This window comes from Pteronotus mesoamericanus, unplaced genomic scaffold, assembly GCF_021234165.1.
Source record: "Pteronotus mesoamericanus isolate MK-2021 breed Mesoamerican mustached bat unplaced genomic scaffold, CSHL_Meso_final contig_73, whole genome shotgun sequence".
Lineage (NCBI taxonomy): Eukaryota > Metazoa > Chordata > Mammalia > Chiroptera > Mormoopidae > Pteronotus > Pteronotus mesoamericanus.
The window spans coordinates 5,227,253-5,254,611 of record NW_026555245.1 but is presented as its reverse complement, the minus strand read 5'-3'; the positions used below and the strand labels follow the sequence as shown (position 1 = coordinate 5,254,611).

Here is a 27,359-nt window from a genome sequence, read left to right as displayed (position 1 = left end):
TAAAGGCTATGCTTAATGCTTCTGGTCATCAGCAATAAATGACAATTAGGTCACCAAATGGGAGTCTACTACTTAGTTTGTGCCTCTGCCTCTGAACCAAGAGGAGCTGACAGGTTCTGTTCCCCACCTTCTTCTGTGCCCCAATTACTGTCACTGCCTTCAGAGGTGCGGTCTCACCTAAATACTTGTTAGGAAAGGCCGCTCTCTTTTTCCCAGCTGAACATGAGCTCAGTGGAGGTTTAAGATCCTTTCCTCACACAACTGATAGATAACTGAAGAAGGTAAGATAGGGAAAAAAGTGAACATTCTTGAAATTCTAATGGACCATATAACTATATGGTATATTACAATTATATAATTATAAGCATAAAACACACCAAGTGTGCTACAAAGCGTGTCTGTGCAAGCCGAAGCAGAGCCCGAAGCTTTACGGAAAGCACTTGCCTCTCCTGGCCGGCTGTATCCCAGAGCTGCAGAACCGTTTGCTCTCCATCAACAATGAGAGTTTTCATCTGAAAATCAACTCCTGAAAAGGAATATAGGAGAACATGGAGAACATGGTGTAAATAATTCCACTGGTTTTACTTTCAAGCCAATAAGCCAAAGAGCCCAGCGTGGCAGAGAAAAATGAACATGGACTTCACGGAGAGTGACCATCACATAATAATGGTAAGCCACACCAAACAAGCGCACGCAGAGGCACCATCTGCAGGTTGGCTGACTTGGGGAAGGATTTAGTATGAGGACAAAGGGATAATCTATGTTCTATTTGCCCACGTAATTAGATGAACTCAGTTATATCTGTGTATGTGTGCACATGTACATAAATATGTATAGGTGTATATATGCATGTATACATGTGTGCGTGTATATATGTATATGATATGTATATATACCATGGTCTCTAACAACTGAACCAGATATTATAATCTTTTTATGAATCAAATTGAAGTGAACTTTCCGCTTTGTTATCTTCACTAGTCTAACAGAGAACTATAAATTTACAAAGATGCCCATTATGAAGATGGTAATAAATCCTTTTTTAAACATTTCTGGTTATCTAAATAAGGACACTTTAGAAAAAGAAAAATATTAATAATAATTTGCGTATCCTCAACTCCTTTTACTGATTATTACACAAATTTGGGAAATCAGGACACTACATCTTTCCATGTTCTGAAAGATAGTACTGTTATTCTACAGTAGAGGAGGGAGCATACAAGGTCTGTCCAGAAGGTATCCAGCCATGTAATATGAAAAATAATGACATTTATTGAAGAAGATACAAGATACAAGAAACACTATACACAGGAGAATGGCACCTCAGTCCCCTTCAAAGTAGGCACTTTGGGACCTCACACAGTTCTCCCGATCACCATTAGTTGGCCCGTTGTGTTTTCCTGAATCTCATCAATGGACTGACATTTCTTCCCTCTCAAAGGTGATTTTAGTTTTGGGAAAAGCCAGAAGTCACAGGGTACCAAATCTGGGCTGTAGAGGGGCTGAGTCACCTGGGTGATTTGATGTTTCACCAGAAAACTTTCCTGGAGACATGATGTACGAGTGGGCGCATTGTCATGATGAAGCTGCCAGTCACCAGTTGCCCATAGCTGCAAGCCTTCTGAATCATACGCAGAGTTTCCATAGTTTCCATATGCATAATGGACTCTTGAACACAATGGACTCTATATAATGGACTCTTAACACAAAATCTGATGCAGATTCATTGCTCAACTGGCTCATTTTGAATGCAACGGCCACACAGTACACATGCTCATTCAGTGGCATCTACTGCCCTCATTGACTAGGACAGTGAAGTCGTCATTGTTCACGTATGTGCATTACAGTCCACTCTCCTTGGCTGCCAGGTTACATCAATGTCGCACAAACTGTTCTCTTTATATTAACAACGGGTGGACTTTTTCCAGACATACCTCGTACATCTATGATTTTGGCCACAGTGACAAACTAGCTATCCATAACATCACTTTACCAAAATCAAATGACATCTTATCAGAAAAGCTTGCCCTAGCCACCTTGTACAAAAGTGCACCTCTTCCTAAACCTCATATTTTTTTGTAGTTGTTTTACATCTACTTCCTTTCTTTAGGATGCAAGTTCCTTGCAGGCTGGGATATAGTCAGCTCTGTCCATTATGTATCCTTAGTGCCTACAACAGCATCTGGCTCACAGTAGGACCCAGGAAATGCTAACTGAATAAATGAATATCATCTCAGGCTCCAACCTTGGTATGGTTCATCTGACTGGCTAAGTAGATACCTCTGTCCTTTGTCAGTCTTCCTTTCCTAACGTCGGGCCTTGGCCAAAACAAAAAGAGGACCATTCAACAGACAAGGACACACACACACACACACACACACACACACACATCTAGAGAGAGAGAGAGAGAGAGAGAGAGAGAGCGCGCGAGAGAGAGAGAAGACTGATCTGTGTATCTTGTATATAATCCCCAAAGAAAATAAAATCAAGCTAAAGAAGGTCATTTTTCCCTTAAGTATCTGAAAAAGGAACCATACCCAGGGTGGCACTTGTATTTCCTCGAAATTCATTCTTGCAAAGTCTCATGAGGAAACTAGACTTCCCCACGGCAGCATCCCCAGCAAGCACAATCTTGTAAACCTTCTGTGAGCTGGAAGGTTTGTCATCATCCACCAGGTCTGTCTGGGGGGGAAAGCCACAGTGGGTGACAAAGGGAGTGCCAGTTTTCTTCCTAAAAGTTTTATGATGTAGAAAATTGTGTTCATGAATAAAATTGTCTCAGAAACTACCTACCTGGGGTGAAAGTGCCAAGATGGGCTTTCTTGAAACACCAGCAACGCTGCCTTCACTAGCAGACCCCTGGGGCTTCCAGTCTAAGACGGAAGCCATGCCTTCTGAACCATATGTCTCTTCATCCTTTATATCAGGAACCTATTAAAAAAAAAAAGTTAGCTGTTAAAGAACCAAAAGACTCTCATTACACATATACAGCATAGATTAAAGAGAAGAAAAATATACAGTTGAATCTACAGGCAATGCTGTTATGAAATAAAGTGGTCCCAAACACCAGTCTATGAGAATTTCTCCTTATTTTGGTGGAGGAAAAAAAAAGAATTCCACCTATGTTTCATATTTATAACCTTGAAAATGGATTCCGATGATGGATCAAAGTCAAACAGGGTGACAGATCTCTAAAAAGATAAGGCTTAGGAGAGCAGTGATTTCTGGGGCTTACGTCTGTGTCTGAAGCATCCCCCGCAAAGCTCTCCTGCGTGCCATGTGACCTCTGAAATGCCCTCTGGTGTTTGTATTCCACCTCCGAGTCGTACTCATTGGAATCTCTCAGGGTGGACAAGCCGCTGTCAAAGCAGCTCTCAGGCAGGCTGTCAACTTCACAATTCATCCTCTGCATAGGATCACAGAGGGCCAACGAGTCACAGTCCTCATCCACGTAGGAGGAGCGGGATGACCTGGGAGAAAGGAGAAGACTGCTTCAGCCGAGGGCTTGCAATGCTCAAAACCACACAGGCAAGAGTGGGACATAATGGACTCTTGAAGACCAACATTTTCACTTTTGCCAAGAGCCACACGTAATCCATGATTAAGCATCGGGGGAAATAAATGTTCAAAGCCACATCAGCTCTTTCTCTGCAACAATCAATTAGGACAAAAACACTCAGCCCTGGCTGGTGCGGCTCAGTGGACTGAGTGCCAGCCTGCGAACCAAAGAGTCACTGTGGTTCCATTCCCAGCCAGGGTACATGCCTGGGTTGCGGGCCAGGTCCCCAGTTTGGGGCACACGAGAGGCAACCACACACTAATGTTTCCCTCTTTCTCCCTCCCTTCTCCTTTCTCTAAAAATAAATAAATAAAATCTTTAAAAAAATATATAAAGACACTCAAACATTTACTAAATGAAGCTATTTTTAAAAACCACCTTTATTTCCTGATACAAAAGTTCCCAGAGTCTAAATGCAATCGAAAGTCACATTAAAAAAGAAAATATAGAACATGTGAACCTTTTCACTCTGATGTGGTCAGACAACATTCTGAACAGTGTGTCCGTTTCTAGATAAAATCTCTATTTAAAAGGGATGCTGAAACTGGGATGGGAAAGGCACCATGACGACATGAGACTCAAAAACCTCCGACAGGAGAAGTCATTCAGTGTACTCGGCTTCAGTCTCAATGATTCCTCTTTTCAAACAATCAAGGAATATATTCTCTCAGCTTGCCCAAGACCAAATAAGGACCAACTGCTAAACTTTCCTGGGAGTCATATTTCTAACAAAATGGTAAAAAATGATAGGCAATTAGAAATGTGTGGTTTTGGAATGGTTTCACAGGCGAGATGAGATTTCTTCCATTAAGCATTGACACATAGTGTGGAAAGACCTGTATAAGAGAGGTTTCATAGGTAAAGGCTAGAACTTCTGACTTTTATTGATCTTTCCTTTTTTGAAATTCAAACAGGAGAATCTGAAGAAACTGCCTATTTCCCTATTAACTTTCGTTTTTCTATTCATTTTCATAAGAACCTAAGTTTATATTAAAATTTTTAAAAAATGATTACAATTTATTTAGACCCCGCAACACACCAGGCATGATCCTATTTAGCATACATGATCTCATCAGAAGCAGGGAAGGGGCAGGGTACTTGGGTCTCCAGATATGGGAAATAATAAGAGTTGGGTACACTTAGAAAAGACAGGGTGATCTTAATATAAGTACAAGCCATACAAAAAAAATCTAAGATATCAAAATATTTTGGTGCCTTTAGCAAATGTTTGAAATTAACTAAAAAGGTGATTTAACTACCATACTCTGTCTAAACATGTTGCTTAGTTATGAGGTCTTTTTCCTGGAACCAGATCTAGCTAGCTTGATGGGAGGGGTGGGGGTGTGTGTGTGTGTGTGTGTACACACACATTCTTTTACTATTTAATCATCTGTGAAACTCTCCTGAAACTGATTTTAGGTTAACCTATAAGGAACCTAAAAAAAAATTTTCATTATAGTATAGTACAAAACTACTTCAGCTGATGTCATTATTGGTCAGAACTTTATTTTTTTTAACCTAATTGTATCTTTGATAAAGAATGAAAGAGCAGTAAAATCCTGAATTGAGAAATCACCTATATGAATATCTAAACTCTAAATTAAATATATAGATACAAATCAGACTTTTCCAAACTCAACTTATATACATACTATTTTAAAAGGAAACTGTTCTTACCCAACTAAAGAATATTTTTATTACAATATGTAAAAGTATAACACAAGTTATATTTTATTAGAGCTCTTAGAAAAACACAAAACTAAAAAAACATACAGATTAATAAAATTAAATTTATAATATGCTTTTAAGTTTTTTATAGCATCAAAAAGAAAATAAAATGTTAACTTTCATATCATACTAAAGATGTCCCCAAAAGAAACATCAGTCACACCATGTGTCTCTCCAGTTACTGTTCAAGGTGATGAGCATACGTGTGATATGTTCCTGTCACGCTGAGCCACTGGGGTGTGATGACTTTGTCCCTTAGACTCTACTGTCGAGGAGCTCTTAGTCCAGTATTTATGAGCTGTATTCATGGCATCTACTGTTTTCAAAAATAAATCATGATAAAATTTCTGGAATAATTTTCAGTTATGTATCTTATCTCCTATGTCCTTAAAAATGACCTTAGATATCAGTTCAGAAAAATGGCATCACACCCCACATTCTTAGAAGTGATCTCTATCTCCCAATCACAGAGCAGCCAGCTGCCTATCAATCAGTAAACCATTAACATCTTTTATTCACAAAGCAGTGAACAATAAAAACATCTGATACGGCCCTGGCTGGTGAGGCTCAGTGGACTGAGCACCAGCCTGCAAACCAAAGGGTCACTCTCCAGTTCTATTCCCAGTCAGGGCACATGCCTGGGTTGTGGGCCAGGTCCCCAGTTGGGGGCTTGTGAGAGGCAACGACACATTGATGTTTCTCTCTCTCTCCTTCTCCTTCCCTTCCCGTTTCTCTAAAAATAAATAAATAAAACCTTTAAAAAAATTAAAAAATTAAAAAAAAAACATCTGATATGTGGACAGAATTTCCTTAAAAGTGATCACCAATTGCCTTGGTTATAGACCTTCCTTAAAGGGCACTTGCCTATTTTGTTATCACCAGGATGTTAAGTACATTATTCTTTAGCCCAAAGGTTCCTAGGTAAAAAGGGAATGAACATGAATCAGAAAGTTGCACCAGAAATGGAAAGATGGAAACCTGTAGTCTGTGCATTCACTTCTACTTTCAAACTCTGACATACTCCAAAAGTAACTTTTTAAGTAGCAACACTGGATATATGTATAAATTCACACATGTGTACACATATATAATCTTCTGATTTTTATTGCTGGATCTCAAGTTACAGTAGAGCCAATATTTCACTACATTTAATTAAAAACAGAGCTAAATTTCCACTTCTGGTAAGCCTCTGTGGCTTCTTTAATACAGTGGCTTGTAAACATTTACTAGCCATAGTGCTATATGTTTTGAACATTTCCTTTCCCTTGAATATAGCTGACATAATATTATGCTGAGCTATTAAACATTTGCCAAGAGTCTCAAAATCATATACCATATATATCATAAGATTGGTTTCCCTGAAACTCCACTTACTGACTCCATTCCTATGAAACAAGAGATGATTAGGGATGAGGTAAAGGTGAACATACATAAAACCAAGTCAGGATAACAGCTTAAAGAAATAACTTTGGACTTTCTGCAACATTTTTACTTTGATCTTTATATATTTTGAAATATATTCATGTTTCCAAAATTTAAAGTAAAAGTAGAAGTAGAAATTTGTACCCAAAATATATTCTATGACCTTAATTTACCTCTAAGGAAATTTACTTTTCTTTCAACTTTGATCTAGAATTCAAACTAAATGTAAGTAACATACCTGTCGTAGCCCGGAGGTTGAGGAGAATGACCATTAAATTTGGGGCTGCTCCTAGAAATCGTATTCCCTGGTGATATATTATTTATACGCTGTAATACATAAGTAATGGTTTGTTACTCCATGTAAACATTTTATTTATATATGTTATTTAAACTGTAGCACACTAGTTAATTTTGAATGTAATTAAAAATTTGGTGTCCTACACGAGCAAACATGAGCACAGAAATCGAGGAGAAAAATGCAACAACCACACATGGTACTTTCTCCTTATCGTGTCATAAGTCTACACCCCACCGCGTCCCCCATCAAGCAGCACCCAGTTCCTAGATCTGCCAGGACTGGGCAATACCAACTTCTAGGGATTTGCTTCCTCTCAAACCATCATTTGACTTAATGAGTGACCCTTCCATATCCAAAGCCATGGCACTAGGACCCCAAATGTGAAGCTGACCCTGAAATGTGGGGGAAGAGGCTTTCTGGCACACACAGTCTGGGGAAGGTCCACAAAATTCCAAATGGGGCTTAGCTGCTTTTTGTAGGAGGATTTAAAATCCAAGGCCTCCACTCTGATCACCTCACTACCGTAAAGAACACTCAATGTGTGTAAACACACTTCTCAGCCAGAAGCACCTCTCCTTCCTCTCAGTTGGGCAGTATTTCATTTGTACAACAAATAGGACAGCCCACTTTTTCTGATGGTACTGCTATCTGTGCATATCTTAACTACCTACTACACTATAAACTCTGCCAGAACCCAGGTTGCGCCTTTATACACCTTTCTCTGGTTTCCTAGACCATCTTAAAAAGCGTTGGTTAACCTCTAGGCATTTATTTCCTCAGAAGGGTAGCATATTTTTTTTATTTGGGAAAATGCTGCCCCTTTTATTATATGGAATAGTCCCTCATGATTGCAAGTTCTTCCCTAATTTTCATCAAAATTGATTTTGATTTTTCATCAAAATAGTCTACCACAGACAGAACAACAGGTACTGGAAAATTCTACAGCATACCAAGGATCTGTTGAACTTGCTGTAAGTGCTTTCCAGGGCACTCCTTAGGCCATCATTACTGTCATGCAGTTTCCGGTTAGCTGTTCTACAGAGCAAGTGAATAAAAGAGATAAATCGATACAGAGACGTATTAGTGGGAGTAAATGTCAGCACTTATTTTTCAGGCTGTGATGTTCAGAATGTGGAATTACCACCTCTTGCAACTTGCTACCTCTTTCCTTCACAGCTCATAAACTGAATGCACAACTTAATGGATGTATTGCCTCTCTTTTAAAGATCTCAAGGCATTTTAAGAAAGGTATTAGCTGTTCTGTGGCACTGATCTTCCCAGAGGTAGCCCCGCTGTTTAAACAGGTTTCATGCAGGTCCCCACTCCCTAAGTGCCTGGACCAGGCCACCACCGCAAGCCACGCCCTATCGGCCTGCACACAGCCTGGCTGTGGATGCGCTGTGCTACACCACACTTTTTCCTGGCTACTGCTGCATCCCACTCCTGGCCTGGTGCTGTGCCACCGGGCACTGTCATGTACCTGCTAAAGGCTCCAATGTTGACTATGGGTTCAAATCCCAATTCAGGTGCATCCTTTCCACATGACTGACACGAGTTATTTAACCTGTCAGAGCCCCAGCAGCCTCTTCTATGAAATGAGGCTAATGACAGAACCTCTGCCCTGGAGAGTGGCTAATCTCTCCCTGCTGATGGCTTATTCATCCTTCAGACCTCAGCTCACTCGGTGCTCCCACCGTGAACACTTCCTGGACCTCCCAGGTTAGGCCGAAGTTCTCTACAGTATGCCTGTAGGGGACACATCCCTTCCCTTTGCTTCACCTCTCTCATTCGACACTTTATATTTCTACAGTCATTGATCGGTTTCTCTCTTCTTCCCTTGACTAGTCCCAGTAACAGAGAGAGAGTTTTCTCCCTACTTGCCACCCTATCCTCAGGTCCCGGCACACCTGACCTATAAAAGATGGTGAGTGAAAATCTGCTGAATGAATGAAGAGGATTATGGTAATACGTCAACTCTGTAATTGCCACAGGTGAGACTTAATAACCACTCAAAGGTGGTGAAAAAATTTGTCAAGCCTGATCTTACTTCATGAGAGGGAGGTGAAAACAGCAGAAAACACTGTCTGGGTGGAAAAGAGAGAAAGGGAGGGATAGGGGGAGGTTTTGTGCAGAAGGGCCTCAGAAGCCGGAATTATTGCAACTCAGCTGTGAAGTTGACTGAGCAGGTATAATATTTCCACTACCTTTTTTTTTTTTAAATCTAAGGAAAATATACCTCTAACCAAGCACAATAAATTGTGAAGGAATGGTTGAGTATGCCTAGCGCTGTGACACGCACTCCTGTGAGATGCCTGACAACCTCTCAGTTGAGCTGCAGAGAAAGCCATTAAGGTCAGGGCCATTATTCTTTACAGAGGCATAATAAAGGCACGCTGGACATATCAGCTGACTTGCAAGGACTTTTAGAGAATTACACTCGAGCGCCTGGATTTGAATAGTTTAATTAGGATTAGACAGCAAGTGGTTGTACTAAATGCAGCACAGCCAGAAGACTCACGCAAGGACACGGGGACCCAGTCTTTAGCATTCAGCATCTTGTGTTATAGGTGGCATGTGTTTTATTAACAAAGAATAAATAAAATGTAAATGTAATGAGCATTTTATATGAGAACTTACTGGAGTATTTCAATTTGCCTCTCAAGGCTATTTCGATCTTCCGTGTACTCTCGGATTATTTCCAGATCCCTGTAAAATTGTATTTTATGTTTGAAAGAAAATTAGGTGTTCAGTCCTGCCTTACCCAAACCTGTCCTCTCAGACTCTTTTTTCACCTTTTCAAAGACATGCATCCTTCACCAGTTTCTATTCATCTATGCTCCCGCTTGGTTCCTCTGTGTTGTCTGCAGCCCCCTCTCCTCCTAGATTCCACAAACACACCCACACCCTCTGCTTCCTTGAGCCGGGTGCTGCTCCACCTCACTGCCCACTCAGCACCCACCCGTCCTCCCAGCCACACCCCACTGACCCAGCTCTGTTCTTCACTGGGAATGAACCACTGATCTTCGGCTAAGCTCCCCCTCCCCAATTCAGTCTCTCACCTAAAACCCTTTTTTGCTCATTCCAAGCCTTATACAATCCCAACTCCAGGTACATTCTCTTTTCTTGATACCTTCTCCTCTCTTTGCTTTGCCCCTGCTCCTGCTCTCCCTCCCCTCCTTGCCCTGAACCACTGAGAGACCCACAGGATCAGGCTTTCTCCATAAACTCTTGCACACTGACTCCTCGGTGGCTTTAAATGAAGCCCTGGCCTCATTCTCAGAAAGTCCACTCAGGACATTAGTCACTCGTCGCCAGCCCACACCCCACCTCAGCCCCATTTCTAAGCAGAAAACACCCTCAGTAGCTTCCAAAACTCCCAGGTTATCAAATTTTGTGCACAATAACCTGCCCATTCTCTCTCTTGATAAGGCTAAAAGTTTCCCAATTGTCTATAGAAATTTAAGTTCCTTCACCAAAAAGTCTGGGCCCTTACATTCTAGTGCTAAGCTAGCTTTTAAACATTCTAATTTTTTTAATGTTTACCTCTCTGTTCAAATTGCCTATTTTTTCTGTCCAATGATATGACCACTCTTCCCCAAAACAGTCTTATCTGTCCCTGTGTTCTTGACACTGCATTGGTTACTGCCTCACCTGAAACATTTCTGAACTTTGTCCTCCCATGTGTGAAATGGGAATAAGGAAAGCCCCTATCTCATAGGATATTCTGTGGACTGAATAAGTTAATACTAGTAAAGTACTAAAGATGCTGTCTGGTAGATGGCACGTGCATTACTTGCTGATGTTGCCTTTGCTCCCCTTGATCAACACAAGCCCATTCCCCCTCCCAAGTTCCTTCAAGTGTCTCCTCTTTAGTAAAGCTCTTCACCTCTTCTGAACTCTAAGAACACACTGTCCACTGTCACACAGCAATGAACCCAGCCTGTGACACTGCTGGTGGTATTGTTCCTGGCACCCTTCAGCTCTTATGTCAACTCTGTAATCCTTTAGCTTTTTACCTTTCTCAACTAACTCTGAAGTTCTCAAGCAGAGACCACAACTTTCCTTTTTTATATGCTCCACACTCAAAACTCCTCATTTAGCTCACGGACCTGTATACAGCAACTACTTCATAAATGTTTCACTGCACTGCCTTCCATTATAGGACCTTGATTCTGATTAAAGTTTGCCAAGAAGCAAACAAAAAACAAGATCTTTTCCTAAGTGTACATATATGCGTCTGTATATACATCTATGCATATTGATGCATTTCCTATGCATATATATGCATTTACATGCAAATATGTATATGCATATACAAGGTCTGCCCAGAAGGTATCCAACCATGTAATATGAAAAATAGAGACATTTATTGAAGAACATAAAAGAAACAACACTGTACACAGGACAATGACACCTCAGTCCCCTTCAAAGTAGGCACCTTGGGACGTGACACAGTTCTTCCAATCGCCATGGGCTGCCCCATTATATTTTCCTGAGTCTTATCAACAGTCTGAAATCTCTTCCCTTTCGAAGGTGATTTTAGTTTTGGGAAAAGCCAGAAGTCACAGGACGCCAAGTCTGGGCTGTAGCGGGGCTAGGCCACCCTGAGTCATTTGATGTTTCACCAAAAAACTCTGCTGGAGACCTGATGCATGAGCAGGTGGGTTGTCATAAATCATCCACGAAGTTTCCATGGAGGAATGTTCAAGCTTAATGCAAAATTTGATGAAGATTTGTTGCTTTACTCTCTCAGTCATTTTGAATGCGATGGCCACACAGTACACATGCTCACTCAATGGCATCTACTGCCCCCAGTGACTAATATAGTGAAGTCATCACTGTTCATGTATGTGCATTCCAGTACACTTTTCATGGCTGCCAGGTTACATCAATGTCACGCAAACCATTCTCATTATGTTTGACTTTTTCTGGACAGACTTCATGTATATTTTATAATTGCACATATATTCATTTTCATTCATATATATATATGCTTGTGTAATAAATACCTGCCTCTGTGTATGTATGTTAGGCCTTCTGTTATTAATACTATACTGCAAAACTAAAGGAAAGCGAAATAAAATTACTTGCCTAAGTAATGCTTATTTTCCACTTTTCTTATGTCAAAGGGCCAATATTCCTATCTTCAAAGCTCTTTAATTAGCACTGACCCTTGAAATGTTAGATATATTCTTCTGCTCCCAGTTAATTCAAACATTTATTAATCCCTGCCCTGTCCTACCCAGCCAATAATTAAATTAATTCATCTGTTTGTATAAAACAAAAAAATACTAAAACCCCAAAATTACTGGGAAAGCTGACACTGAAAGGAAAATCTTTAGAAAGTAAAGGATATATCAGTAAAGCTAACAGATAAGCTTTTATTATTATATAGCTAAAGTTCATCCCCAGGATGGTTACCTAAATAAACTTTCCACTCAAACAAAAAAAAAAACACAAATGTGAAGTTTCATACCTTTCAGAATTCAGACTCTGATCAGCATAATCACTTTTCAATGCATCTAATTCACTCTGAAGAAAGGCTATGTTCGTCTGTGCTTCTAAAAGATCTTTCTTAACTTTCTGATTTTCCTAGAGAAAAGGAATAGTGCAGGTCATTAGATTCAGTTTCTTCCACCTGGGAGAAAGAAAGTAAAGTGCAGTGTAACTTCCCCACATATCACTCTCACCCAGCCACAATTCTTCAGATCTTGGTATTCAAAGAACTAATTATCAAGTCAAGGTAATTTGAAATTATTATAAAGTATTAAGGTGTCAATACTCTAAATCTTCAAAGTTGTTTTTTTAAAATACTGGTCATTTGATGCCAAACTCCAACACTCAAGAGTCTGTCATTATGTACTTGGACATGTTATTGGCAAATTAAATGCGGCCAAACATTTCAACATATGTTTTACTTGAGAGCTATGAAACTACTGATAAAAACTTTAGGAAATTAATGGTATCTATTACCAGGTAGACTGGCTACTTTTTACAAAAAATCCTATCATCAAACATTTTTAAGTTTTGCCCTTAAAAATAAACCAATGTAGTTAAAAATTTTCTATTTTTTTTGGAAATTCTAAAGGAATTAGAATTTCCTAAGGACTTTTAAAACTTTAAGAATTTATCTAAGCAATTTTTCTTAAAAAAAAAATCTTTGGCAGCTTCCAGCTCAAAATGGTGAACTGAGTACATGAATTTGTCTTCCTTCCCTTTTGACATGAAATACCAAAGGAAATAAGCCAATAAAAGTTAAAATAATGGAAGAGGGGAATATCTGCAGTGAAGTGACTTAAACATTTCTGAAAAATGGAAACTGGACAGAAATGTGCTGATGAAAGGAAGAGAGTAAAGGAAAAGGAGATCCAGAAGACAGTGTGGAACTTTCTGCTATAGAACAAAGAAGAGGCAGTTGGCCAGCAGGAAGCCCAGAGAGTGAGTGTGGAGCTGAAAACAAAGATTCAATTTATATATTAAGTCACCCTTCCCCTCCAGCCTAAGGCTGCTCTTACCCTACGGAGGAACAGCAAATAGCAAGGGTTGACTCTCCAAAGGCAACAAGACAGGGCCTGTCTTTTTCACAAAAACTGTACGACCCCTGTAAGGAAAGCTAAAGCATCCCTCTGACTATCCCTGTCCCACACATTCTGGTAATTGGGGTCCCGCAGTCTGACAGCCAGCTTCACACACAGAGCTCCTGGAAAGACCTCTTTTGAGGGCAGAGGCCTTGAGGCAAACATTCATTTTCCGAGCCGCACAGGACTCCTACACCAGCTACCTAAACTCATCAGAAATTCCAGGATGACCCAATCAGTCCAGTAAGAACTGAATCTTCGTGGACTCCAAAATTATTTTTAAGAGAAAAAACAAATTCTATGCATTAAGAAGAAGGAATAGGAAGTTACAAGGAGTCAGTGGTATCGTGAAGATGGAAGAGATTTTTATTTTGTTTTGTTTTGCTTTTCACACCAAGAGACCAAAACCTCAACCAGGAAATCCAAGAAAAACAAGCAACTCTGTAAAATAGTTATGACCTAAATACAGAGCCAACTAAGATGTGGCAAAACATGGAACTGGTGACGCATTAAGGGGATTCATTTGACTGTGAGGTTAGAAACCTCTTTTGAGTGGCACAGGGCTCCTGGCTAGAGAGAAAGGAATGCAATTCTCGCTCATGTTATCTCACGTCTTGGCTCTGCAAGTGAGAATAAAAGAAATGCTCGTTATTGGCTTTCAACTTTTAGAGTTAACCTTAAAAAATAAGGAAAACTTCTTAATGCTAGTAAAACAGATGTAAATGTCATCAGTATTGGCAATAGAAAGACCAAAGATATGGTCAGCAAAAGATACAAAAGAAATAGAAATAGGAAAGTTGGAGGAAGGGCAGGGCGTTTCCACACCAGGGACACAGACCAGAGTTGATGCTGTAAGAATGCAAAGTTAACTATTGAACGTTTCAGGCCATGCCATTATTGCTTGGAATAAAAAATAAATATAAGTGTTCACAACAGATGGCGTATCATTGAGGGGAAAAGTCTGCATGAATAAAACCTTTGGTTGAGGTATTTCAAAGACTTTCTCTAACTATAGCATTAATTTCTCTTTAAGCTTCTATTCCTGGAACACTGAAATAATAGCATGAATATGTTCAGAAAACAGTAATCTAACAGGAAATGCATTCCTGTAAGTGAAGAGGTGATTCTTACCATTGATAAATCATAAATTTGTTTCTTTAATGCAGCCACATCTTCTTTTTGACTTACATGTTTTGATTGTTCTTCTAGCTGAAAGAGCAAATGAACATTGTGCGTTTACACACTGAATTTATTGAGTTAAATTTAGGAATATCCTTGCATATAGAAATGGGAATTCTAGAAGTCTTCAATTTTCAACCTCATACAACTATGTAAGTCATTAAACTACATATAATCTGTAAACATTTAAAATTTTGCTCTAAATAATTTAAAAATTTGAAAAAGGAATTTTATTGTTTAATATGTTTTCTATAAAACAACGTGAAAGCCCTTTATGGAGACCATTCAACAATTAAGCAACCCAATCCTTGCTTTTCCAATTACATTGCATATGAGTCTGGACCCCTATATTCACCTAGAACTTTATCTGCACGTTTAACACTTCTATCCGGTATTATATTTATTTGTACATGTTCTACCTGTCCTCACTAGAGTCTAAGATTTTTAAGAACAAAGTTATTGTCACTTCCACCTGTTTTCTTCACAGTGATTTCAAGTAATTCTTATTAAATGACTGAAATTCATAAAATTTAAGTACGTTGTGAAGGTAGAGACATGTGCACACAAAATTATATAAATGTGTAAATGAGTTTTGCTTACTAATGGACTCATTAGTATTTCCAGGCTCAGTTGGCTCAAGAGCATCAATAACATGGACAATAAACATGCCTTCTGTACAAACAGATTACACCCTACGGGAAATGTGAGGATTTGTGGGTGTCCATTAGTTGAATATTTATGCATTGGTAAAAATGTATACCTTATTTCATTAAGTCTAAATCAAAGTCTAAGTACTTTGATACTCGACTTTCTTCATCTTGACAGATGGCTTCCACGGAAGGTTTTCACACAACTATGTCTAGACCACACAGAGTTGACAGTAACTGAGGAGAGCCATGGACTTTAACATGCATGCCAATTTCAGGGAAGGAAAACAGTTGGCAAACTGAGTTTTCAGAATCAATGGCAGAAAGTAATGGCAATTATAACACCGTTGTAAACTTTTCTATAGTCCTTTACAGCCTTTAGCATGCTCACATAAATAGCCTCTTACCTTCTTGCAGAACAACCCTATCAAGCAAAAAGAAATTCTATTACAGGTGAAGAAGCACCAACTGTGTAGTAAGGACTCTTCCATTGCTTGTTAGCTGTGTAACTTTAAGTTATTTAACCTCTGTGGAACTTGGTGTCTTCATATGTAACAATAGGATACTTATACCTACTTTTGTAAAAAGTTTGAGATTTCGTTTTTAAAAATTATTTTAAAAAGTGCTTAGTAAACTGTAAAGTCAATAAAATATCGTAGTACGGTTAAACAGGGCACTATATTATTAATCATGTTTTACAGATGAGAAGCTAAAGATGAAAAAGATGAAACCAATTGTCCAAGGTGTTACAAACAGAAACTGGCAGTTTCTATAAGGACTCAGGTCTCACCACTCCTGACTCTTGCTGTCCAGGGCCTATTTGGTCCTCATCATACACTGTATCAGGGTGAAAAAAATGTGTCTCTCCTTGCATACATTCTCTTAGTCTAAAGATGTGGGGAGACATGGAAATAAGTGAGGACAATAACTAGGAGAATCTGTGACTCTGGCATAAATAAGGGGCTGGTCCATTCAAATTCTGTAATACAAGCATCATATGTATAGTCTAATGACCCTTGGAAATTAGAAAAAAGGTTAACATTGACAATAATTTTCCAAGAATACCATGAGGATTTTAATAATTCCAGGTGTTTAAATCACACTGGCCCAAAAAATACAGTTAATCATCACTTCATCTCATTGTATCTAACGCTACTGGAAGGAGTATCAACTGTTATCACAAGACCAACCAGGGAAGTAAAGTGATGTCCCCAAATTCACAATGCCACTTTCAGGGATGATTATTTTTTAAGTATTCATTTTCACATTAGCCAAGATTTTCCATTTGTTATGGAGACAATCCACATGCAAGAAATGGATCCAGTACTGTGCTAGAGTCAATTTGTGCCCCCAGCTGAAAGCCTGTATTGAGCTTCTCTTCCCAAACAGTGCACTCAGCAATGCCAACTTGGTAGCTTGTAACAGGCAATGGTGGGAATATAGATACCATGGAAAGTGGTAAGTGCTTCAAATCTCTCCCTCCCGTCAGAACCAGAGCCAGTTGTTAAATGTCTAGCAGCAGGCCACTGAGTGAAATGTTCCTACTCATTAGGAAACAAACAGAGCAAAAGCCAAAACCCATTCACACCTCTGCTAACACTTCAACAAATCCTCTCCTACCTATGCCTAGATCTGAAACTTTGAATATAGAAGGGAAATACTCATTTCATTTAACAAATATTCACTGAATACCTACCATGTACCTTGCAGTAAGCTGGGGGCAGATATACAGGGATAGGTGACCAGGGAACTCAGTGCCCCCTGCTGTCATGAGCAGATAGTCCACTGGACACACACGTGGGTATTGAGGGCACTTGGTTGGTGAAGACTAAGGAAAGAAAACTGGTGTGATGGATAACTGTATTTATTAGATCTATATGAAAGACAGATGCCTTTGGAAAAAGAAAAGGAAACAGGGTCCCTCAAAGAAAAAAGTCCTGCCACTGAGATCTGACTCCATCCGCTGCGTCAGTGTGATCCCAATCATCGTTAGTCACTACTAACTCAGATACACTGATATCCTGAAGCTATTCCGAAAAGTCTAGCTGCCACATGCCTACCTTTTTCAGCTTCTTTATTGTCACCTGTAGATCTCCTACTTCTGTTTCATACTGACGCCTGAGGTCACTGAGGGCTTCCTCAGCTTTGCGTTTTTCCTAAAAAAAAAAAAAAAAAAAAAAAAAAGGTTTGTTGATTTAAATGGGTTCGTCAGGACTCCATAGGTGAGAGGTGTTTTGTGTCAACAAAGGCTAATCCCAAGTCCCCTACACATGGAGGGGTAGGTAACCACATGAGTGTAGATATATAGCCACTTCTGAAATTGAAACCCATCCTAAAGATGGAACAACAAATTTCAGAGGTCAGATTGCTTTTCCAGTACCATCTATAATCCAGACAGGACAGAGCCAGGAGCAAAGTAACATCTATAGATGCCTCTCAGAGCTAATAGAACAAATGAATAAAAAAAAAAATGAAATGTTTTTCAAAAAAAATGGAACCTAACTCTAGCTACTCAAAGAAATATATCTAATTTCTGTTTCCAGTGAACATTAATCACCCAAATATATTTTATAAAGAAAAAAGATAATTATTTCTTCTATGAAAATACCTGAAGGTGGCATCCAAACTTCAACTCTAAGAGTTCCTATAATGATGAATAAAGGTATATTCTATGTATCCTTCTATTTGTAATTTGTATTCCATTATAAAACACTGAAGTTTACAGAGAGAATTTTAATTTTGCTGTAACTGAGCTAAAGTTGCCAGCACGCATGGGCAGTAGGACAGTGGCTTGTACCACCTGAGCCGCCCTGCTCTCCAGAAGGATGGCTCTGCCTTCTCCTTCAGGCCTCGGCTCTCGGTCACCTCCCTGAAGAGGCCCAGGACCTCCCAACCTGAACAGCCTCCCATCCCGGTCGCTGTCTATCACACGCTGTTTCTTAACTGCCCCTGTCCCTATTTGAAATTATCTGCTTTTTTTCTTTCACTACTTACTTATTCTCCCTCCCTCCCTTTACCCTACCTACCACTCGAAACCATCACCATCATCGGGAGCCTGCACTTGCTGCCCCCAGAGGACGCCCGGTGCCCAGGCCATAAAAGGTGCTCCATCAGGACTCACTGAGTGAACGAGGCCCACACACTCACGTCTTTCCGTGTCTTGTGTTCTGCAGCCTGAATCCTCTGATCCATCTCCTCTTCCAACTCACTCAACTGCATGGCTGCCTTGTCCTGGGCTCTGAAAGTCGAGAGGGTGTGCACCTTTTCATTATACTCTTGAAGGTGTAACATGAAAACTCTGACCTAATCTATTTCAAGCCCTTTATTTTACAAATGAGGAGAAATACAATATTTAAAATAATAATCACTGTCCCTTCCACATAATAAAATGAAATTACCAATTTGTCCATTTGGGTATAAGAGGACATGAAAACTAGATATTAAATAAATGGAATAGGTTAGATAAAGTGGGATTAAAATAGACTGTGGCAAAGAACTGATAAAAAATACCAAATTCCTGGCAGGCTCACAATAAATTCTGAAAATCCTTTTTGCTGTCATGACTGAGCTATAACCACTGGGGGGAAAAATAAACTCCAAGGCAAAAAGATGGTTAGATATAATTTTGAATTTCATTATATGAAACACACAATGTTACATGCTACAGTCAGAAAGGGAAAAAAAGAAAGGATCCCAGTAATTATTACTAATCAGTTCCTTAACATTATATAGATACAGTTACCCTTTAGAAAATTTGTTTATTAGTGTAATCAACGAATCACAATTTTTAAAGGCACAATGTGCTGACTTGCAAAAAAGTTAGAAATGGGAAAATTTTGTTGAGCAGCATTCCAGGACAGTTTTATTTATCAGTTGACTAGTATGGAGACATCTGTCACCTTACTATGGTTGAGGCTTCCTGTAAAGCCCTATAAAATTTATTTTTTGTTCTCTCTTAGCAATATGCCTAATTATCTACATTTTCACAAGTATGTCTCGCCTACTCAACTAGATTATAAGTGATTTGAAAGCAGCCAGCCTGAGATTTAGGGAGTCAGTTCACTTGGATCAATGAGACACCATTAATAAAAAAATAGGGAACAAGACCTGAGTAGAAGACTCCCACCTCCCAAATTGATGGCTTCTGCTACCCCATCCTACCTGCCTTCACCTTGGAACACAATTTGTTGGTGCATTAGTTTAATTTCTACATAAAGTTCCAAACAAGCATGAATGGATGGGGGGAGGAAGCCCCAAAGTAAAATTTTGAGTGACTAAGTACTGTTTTCTGCTCCTGTTCACTCCCTCCTCACCTTACAGCCTGCCCAAGGTCATGAAAACCTCGTGTGGGAAGTCAGCTAGTTCTGGTTTGTTTATACACACTTGCTCTTTGAACCTCAGGAATTATATATTCTCCATAGCAACCTTGGTTTGGGGATTTGCTTGTTTTTAGTGAACGCTGAAACTCTAAAGAGCTATGCCACTTACCCATTTCTTCCTTTGCTATAACCAGTTTTTCCAGCCATTCCTGTTGGGCATCCAGTCCCAAACAGCTGAGCACCTGGAACTGCTTTTGAATGTGTTCCTTCTGCTTTCCTTGCTTATGAGCAATTTTTAAATTTTTTGATTATGTAGTCTATAATAGTGTTTGCCCCAACAATTCCTAATTCCTAGTAAAATGTCTAGGGTATTGGGAATGTCTGCTTTACCCTGGTCCAGGGCCTCTACTGGGACAGTGGGAACCCATTCTTCAAGTGCAACTGCAGAGGCTGACTTTGGATCCCACCCAGAGAGCACCGAGGGGACAGGACAGAAGCCCCAACATAGCTCAACATAATGTGACAACCTCCACAGCCAGACCACAGTCTAGCTGGTAATGGGAACATGAAGAATGCCATTCTTTTTTCCCCTAATGGGTGTACATGGTACTACCCTTAGAGGTCATGTGCGCATGTGCGAATGTGTGTGTCTGTGTGTGTCCTGCATACTTTCATGTGGGTCTGTGTATGTGTACTTGTGTGTGTACATGAGAGTCTATTTTAACAGGTATTCACTGGGCAGCCTAAAACTCGCTATGTGTGTCTGCTAGTCACCTCCCAAAGGGGGCCAATCGAGGATTCCGATCAGCACCCCACAGTGCTCTCCAGAATGCAGAGCTCTGCAGACCACCCCGCTGAAAGCCCCTGGCAGGCAAACGTGAGGGAGAAGATCAGTGTCAGGAAGTGAACATGATCAAAAGAAACCCTCTGTGAACAGTTCCACTCTTGCATAACTCCAGGACTATAAAAATAGTCCTACTTAACATCAACATTTTAAAACATTTTTCCTTGTACATTTTTATTCACTTCAGTTACTTCAAAGGGTCTACCACCCAGTTCCATCACCATGTTAAAGGAAAGAATGCAGAGCAGCAGCCCTTGCCTGCCCCACAGCCATGGGGGCACCCTCTCAAAGGGGCTGTCTGCACGTTCTGGGCAGAGACCAGCGCCGGGAGGCACACCCAGGGCTGCTGGACGAACACACAGCAGCGAGGAGCCTCTGTGGGGCAAACTGTGACACACAAAATGCCCTCTTTCCCAGCATATGCCAAAGGAGCGCGGTCCTCCCAGGAGGCAAAGAGGCTGATATTTGGATTGCAACACATGTAATTCTTTTTTTGCACTGGGTTGCTGTTAAAACCAGTAAACTGTCCTGTGTAAGCTTGCTCTCCCTTACACAAACTGTAAGAGCTTAGCAGCGGTTAGGCTTTAGGTTCAGACTGGGAGAGGAGGGCTAGAGACAGGAAAAGAAGCATCACTGAGCATCGCCATGTGGGAGGCCTAGTGCAAGGGGCATCACTCATGATGGCATCTTTGTCTCCACCCCTGAAAAGGTGAATATTTACAGCCTCATTTTGCAGATGCAGAAGCTGAGACTCAGGGAGACTAAACAACCTGTCCAAAGTCACATGCCCATCAGTCACAAGGCCAGGCTTCAAATGGAGCCCAGCCTGCCTCTCTGGATGAAAAGTTTCCCGTATGTTTTTCAAGTGGCTACATTGAAGATAACAAATCTTCTATGAAGTGCTCTGTATGGAATCGTGGCCTGGAAGACTTTCTATGACAGGATCATGGTGACCTGCTGGTGCATTGCTGACTGACCCTATGAAGTACTGCCTGACTCAGCTTCCCTCAGGCTCGCTCGGTTCAGAAAGCTCCAGGTTCCCGGGGATCAGGAAGTCCTCCCATGTCATGTTGCGATAATGCAGCTCAGTCATTGTGACCCCCAGGTCAAAGAGCAAGTTCAAGAACCCCATGTGCCACTTAAAAAGGAAGGACTTCAATACCTCTTCACTGCAATGGCCAGGTTTTCCATTTCTGTGCTTTGAAGCTTGATCTCACGGATGAAGTTCTTTATAACATGTTCATACGGCTGAATCAATCTTGGCTCCACAAGGTTGATATTTTGATACAAGGTACTAACTTGTTCTTTCCTTCAAAAAATGAAATTAAACCACATGAAAAGCAAAAAGGCAAATTTTCAGAATACTCTTATGAAAGAGACACATAAGAACCAGGGAAGGAAAAAAGCCCAGCAATAACCGAATGACCTGGCATGGGGGGAAGTTAGTGAGTGATGCTGCGACACCATTCTCCATATTTTTTATAATGGAACAGCAACCTTACTGCTCTTCCAGCTCTACTAAGGTATGACTAACAAAAACTGTAAAGATTTAGCTTGTACCATGTGATGATTTAGAATTAAAAGACAGAGGTCGGTGGGGCAGTGGAGATGCACACAAAGACATTGACAGGAAAGGATTATTTTTTTGGTCACTGACGGGTTTTCTGTAATAGAAAGGTAAATAGACTTATAGGGAAAAGGTTTGGTAACACTAAAACAATTAATTCCATCTTTCACCAATCCCTCGTAAGGATGTGTTTCAGACTTCATGATCACAAGAGCACATATAGCTATTATTTTATGGTCAGTTAAAATCACTTCATATAAATTCATATTTACATACGTGTTTATGTGTGACAATCCTCATACTCTTTAATAACTTTTATTAAAAGACAAATATTTCATGGTCATTTCAAAAGAAAAGTTGATAAGGCTGGGTAGCTGGCTAGTGGTGCCGCTGACTCAAGTTTAGGAGCTGATGTAGTGAATGGATCTAGCTGGAACTACACATAATGTGTCTGCAGGGCTCGACTGCCATCAGTGGACCGTGAGAATCCCCCACCACATCCAAAGCTTCTCTGATCAATGGGCACATTGTCCTCCTGAACAGTGTATTCCATCAGGGCCCATGCAGTCTGACCTTCCTTCTCTGACCTTAGAGGAGAACCACGCTTGCTGGTGGTTAACACAAACTATGACTATGTTGTGACAGTAGCAGCACTTGTTTAGAAGAAGAAACATTGATGTCAGTCGAAAAAATGCCAGGAATTTAGATAATAAGCCCTTATTTGGGCCTGAGATGATAACTTACCATAACAGCAACACTGCAGAATTCTACCAATTCTCATCAGTCTAGAACTGTTTGGGACAGGTACAATCACAGGACTGCTAACCTCTTTCACATGCCTCATTCTTTAAAAATCACCTCCGGTGCTTGGATAACTCTTTCAGTCAGTGACCTACTGCTATAATTTTATAACTATTCCCCTGACAATGTTAAAAGTCTCTTGCCCTTGACAGATTGCTCTTCTCCAGGTGCTTCTCTAAGTCTGATAAAGCCATTGGGCGGGCCATCACAGGAATCAAGATGTCTGAGCATATTTCAAGCCATCTGTGGCACCTAACACCACCAAAGTCACAGCAGAAGAAAACCACTCAGAAATCCCTAGCACAAAAGCCATACCCAATCACAACATCTGGGCCTCCGCCCTGTTACTCTGTTGAAGGCAGCCTGTTCCAATGCTAAGAGGGTACAAGAAAGAATACAGTAATCCCAGGCCTCAATAATTGAAAGGCTGCGCATACAACCATCTCCCAGTTGGGACAGATGACACAACTACACATAATAAGATTCATGATTATAATAAAAGTACTTGTATTTAGTGAGTGCTCACTATACACCAGGTATTATGCTAAGCAATTCGTATGCATGACATCTTTGAATGCACATAACAACCATAAAAAATACTTCTATAAACCCATTTTGCAGATCGGGAAGAACTAAGTGCCTGTGATGGGCTGTGTTGTATCTTCCCAAAATTCCTATGTTGAAGTCCTAATGCCAGTACCTCAGAATGTGGCTGGATTTGAAGAGGTCATTAGGAAGGGCCCTAATCCAATATGACTAGTGTCCTCATAAGAGGAAAAAATTTGAACAGAGGCATGCACACAGGAAAGACCATGTAATGACACAGGATGACAGCCATCTACAAGGAGAGAGACCTCAGAAGAAACTCACCCAGCCAACACTTTGACCTCAGACTTCAGTGGTAAGAAAATAGGTTTCTGTGGTTTAAGCCACCCAGCCTTCTATTTGTTACCAGAAACACGTAGGCAACCACAGCAGATAATGAAAGTACCCATGGGCACATAGTGACTGGGTGGCAGCACTGGGATCCAAACTCAAGTCTCATGCTGGAGACCACATGATCAACCATTATGTTATCGCTTCCCAATTGTGTTAAACAACTGAACCTTGGCAGAAGAAATGGGGTTGGAAATCAGCCAATAGAACTATGAAACACGGCAAGACATGATGTATATAATTAACCCAGAAGCTCAGTTAAGCATGGCCCCAAGGTATGTCGATATAGCTATAAACTCTCCCAGGTTTGCTCTTATGAATAAACTGTTCGATCTGTACAGAGGCCAATTATGATTCAAAAGAACTGCTCAAGTGAAACAGTACTAATAAGCCTGCAAGACTAAGTCACTTTATTTGATGATATAAGACACAGAAAACTGCCATCATCCCTCCCATTGGAGCTGAGTAAAAATAGCAGTTGCAATAATGAGCCATATTTATTAAAGAGCAGTTTAAAAAAATCTCTACTTTTATACTGTCCCGTGTAATTTCAATTACAACAGGATCATTAACTTCTTAGCCTTTTGTCATTTACTGACCACCAGCAGGATACAATGCATAACAACTGCCTCAATAATAGGAACTTGCCTATCAGAGATGGCCATTAAGATACAGTCACTGAAAGTCCTTGTTTATTGGCCAACTGCACAGCAATAAAATGTTCAGAAGTAGCTTTCTCAGTAGATGTCCTGACTTCCCGCAAATTTGTAAAATAAGAAGGAAACATAATGGTTGCAAATTCCCTTGGGTCCTTTGCTGGTGCTGGCATTATACAGCATTTTGGAAATAATTTACAGTGAAGTATACAAATAGATTAATAATAGACAATATCCACCACTAGCATAAAATTTGTTACATGGTTAACTGTTGTGCTACAGACAATCTGCTTGGTATTACAGGGCACCAGGAAGAACCGACTTCCCAGAACCCCAAGCAGGTAGAGTGGAACCATGCGACTAGTTCTGGCCAATGGAATGGGAACAGAAATGGTGTGCTGCCACTTCCATGCTTGGCCCTCACCATCCTTTGTAAGATCCTCAGCTCATATTCAGTCTAATTCACTCATTCATTTTCTCTCTCTCTAATTCACTCATTCATTTTCTCTCTCTCTCTCTCTCTCTCCCCCTCCCTCTCCCACCATCCTGTTCCCTCCTCTCTCCCCTCTTCTTCCCTGCCTCCCTCTTTCTCTCCCCCTCATCCTCATAGCTGAAGTGAAGAAGTCCAGTATGGCAAAGCCAAGGATGGCATGTGCTTGGATCCCTGAATCCCCACTTTGAGGGGAATGGCTCAGGAGGGTTGCCTGACCACAGTGGTCTGCCGGACACACAAGAAAAACCCAAGTCTGTACTTTATAAAGCCACTAAGCCTGGGAAGTTCTGTTATGGCCCCCTGGAGCTAAGCAGCTGGCAGTGTAGTCCCCTAATTTGTTTTTTATCATGCTCTTCCAGATTAAATTACTTCCTTCATGGCTTCATGTGAACCAAGTAATAAAACTTCCCTGACCAGGCTGTCTTTCCCACCACCACCTACTCCCTTTCAAGGGAACAAAGGACTATTCTGAAGCATTCATATAGTGACACAGACATTCATTAAGCACCTTCCATATGCAGTCCCAGCAGTGATTTCAGCATTTTCACATACTATTTACTTAATCCCCCCTGACAACCCTATGAAGAAACTATCACTAGTATCCTATTTACCACAGAGGAAACTGAGGCAGAGAGAGGTAAATAGCATCAGGTTGCAGAGCCAAGAATCCCAACTCAGCCCATTGGCTCCAGAGGCCAGTTCTCCAGGGAGGATCTAACTCTTCAGGCCAGAAGTAAGTGCTGAACTTGTTTTCAGGGATCCCAAGTAGACGGCTCCATTTAAGAAAGTGTGTTGTGTCAAGATTTTTTTTAATTATTTTGGAAGAGGATATGTATTATTGCTACAAAAACTGTCCACATTGCAAAGGGACTCCTTTAAAAAATAAAGGCACAACTAAGATTAAAATGAGGTAATCTTATAAAACTTGGTTTACCTAAAGCTATTTGGGATAAACACTATTGCAGACACAGGCACACCCCCCTCCCCAGTCCCTTCATCTGCCTGTGTGAAACTGTATCTGTGAAACTAGAGACCCATCCAGATTATGCCAACAGACTGAAACAAGGCACTTGGCAATTTTCATACCTGATGGAAAAAAAACAACAAAAACTTGATCATAGCAAGAGATAATATGTGGTCTCTCAACATAAGATTAAACACTGCTCTGTATAGGCGGCTCAACATTCACAGATTCTTTAGCAAAACAGACTTGGTGTCACAACTTGGTGCCAAGATAATCTTTTGTTCCACCCCTGAGAGTGTAGTCACGGCCTCCCCCATCCCCCGTGTCCTAGCCCCTGACGTCAAAGGTTAAACAAGCAGCGACTGCACAAAGAAAGCTCTGCTTTCTTCCTGGCCTGTCCCAGTGCAGCAAACATGCGTTGTGAGAAGGGTGTCCGGCAGTGACCAGCCTCAAAGCACTTTCAGTTTAAGTTTAGGGCCTCATCTAAGGCAACTACACTTGGATTCACAAATACCATGCAGACCTCTTTACAGGTGTACTTAACATATACCAGGTAAAGATCAAGGGACAAGTCATATGTGGTAGTTGGCCAAGACAGGAACAGTCTCTGCTTCTGGGCAGAGGGAGCCACTTCCACTAAAAAAATCTAATTTACTTTTAAATAAAAGGGTCCAAAGGGTTCAAAGGAAAGGCATTCAGAGAAAAATGCACCCTGAATTACAACCCATTTTAGATGTTTAAAATCTGAGCCTGTTCATCTTCTTGCTGGATAAACTATAAGATGATCTGTGTGAAAGATTGTAGTAAAGGCGAATTACTGATAAAAAATTCACAACTTAAAACTTTTAAATTCACAACTTTAAACTTTTTCCCTAAGAAATAAGCATTTTAAACTGCAAACAGTACTACTGAAGCTGATAGGGGTGTTATATGAACTTATAAGAAAAACAAGTACATTCAAGCTGTATAAAAAGTTTACAAAGTCACACATAAGATTAACATTTTACTTAGATCATATATGTGTGTGTATGCATGTGTGTGTGTCTTTATGTATTTATCATGTAGTGAGGCTGGTACTTAGAATGTCTGGGCACCTACGATCTCAGGAAACCTCTGGGAAATAGTCAAGTGCAGACAACATCACTCCACGCTGAGGAACACAGTGACCCAGTAATAGTGCCAGGAAAAACTGTCCCTTAGATTCAGAGTCTTGCTGCTTTAAGTACTTAAACAAGGGGGCTAACTATTCAAACTATAAATTATACAGTTATATAGATCTAAAGGCCCAAACAGTTTTCTGTGAATAAAAGTGCCAATGCCTACATCATTCCACACTGGGGGCTGCCACAAGACAATTGACACTATGAC

The 27,359-nt window shown here is 40.4% G+C and overlaps 1 protein-coding gene across 1 annotated transcript in view; it reads right to left on the bottom strand.

Moving 5' to 3' along the window:
- RASEF (RAS and EF-hand domain containing) overlaps window positions 1-27,359 on the bottom strand; it is a 66,521-nt gene that overhangs the window by 14,433 nt on the left and 24,729 nt on the right. Inside the window, exons 2-13 of the mRNA XM_054582988.1 lie at window positions 21,737-21,883; window positions 18,559-18,649; window positions 17,472-17,567; window positions 14,717-14,794; window positions 12,484-12,599; window positions 9,645-9,713; window positions 7,958-8,042; window positions 6,948-7,036; window positions 3,236-3,470; window positions 2,794-2,931; window positions 2,538-2,682; window positions 445-526 (exon numbers count right to left, since the gene is read on the bottom strand). Coding sequence (XP_054438963.1) covers window positions 445-526; window positions 2,538-2,682; window positions 2,794-2,931; window positions 3,236-3,470; window positions 6,948-7,036; window positions 7,958-8,042; window positions 9,645-9,713; window positions 12,484-12,599; window positions 14,717-14,794; window positions 17,472-17,567; window positions 18,559-18,649; window positions 21,737-21,883 — 1,371 coding nt within the window. The remainder of the gene's footprint in view (window positions 1-444; window positions 527-2,537; window positions 2,683-2,793; window positions 2,932-3,235; window positions 3,471-6,947; window positions 7,037-7,957; window positions 8,043-9,644; window positions 9,714-12,483; window positions 12,600-14,716; window positions 14,795-17,471; window positions 17,568-18,558; window positions 18,650-21,736; window positions 21,884-27,359) is intronic.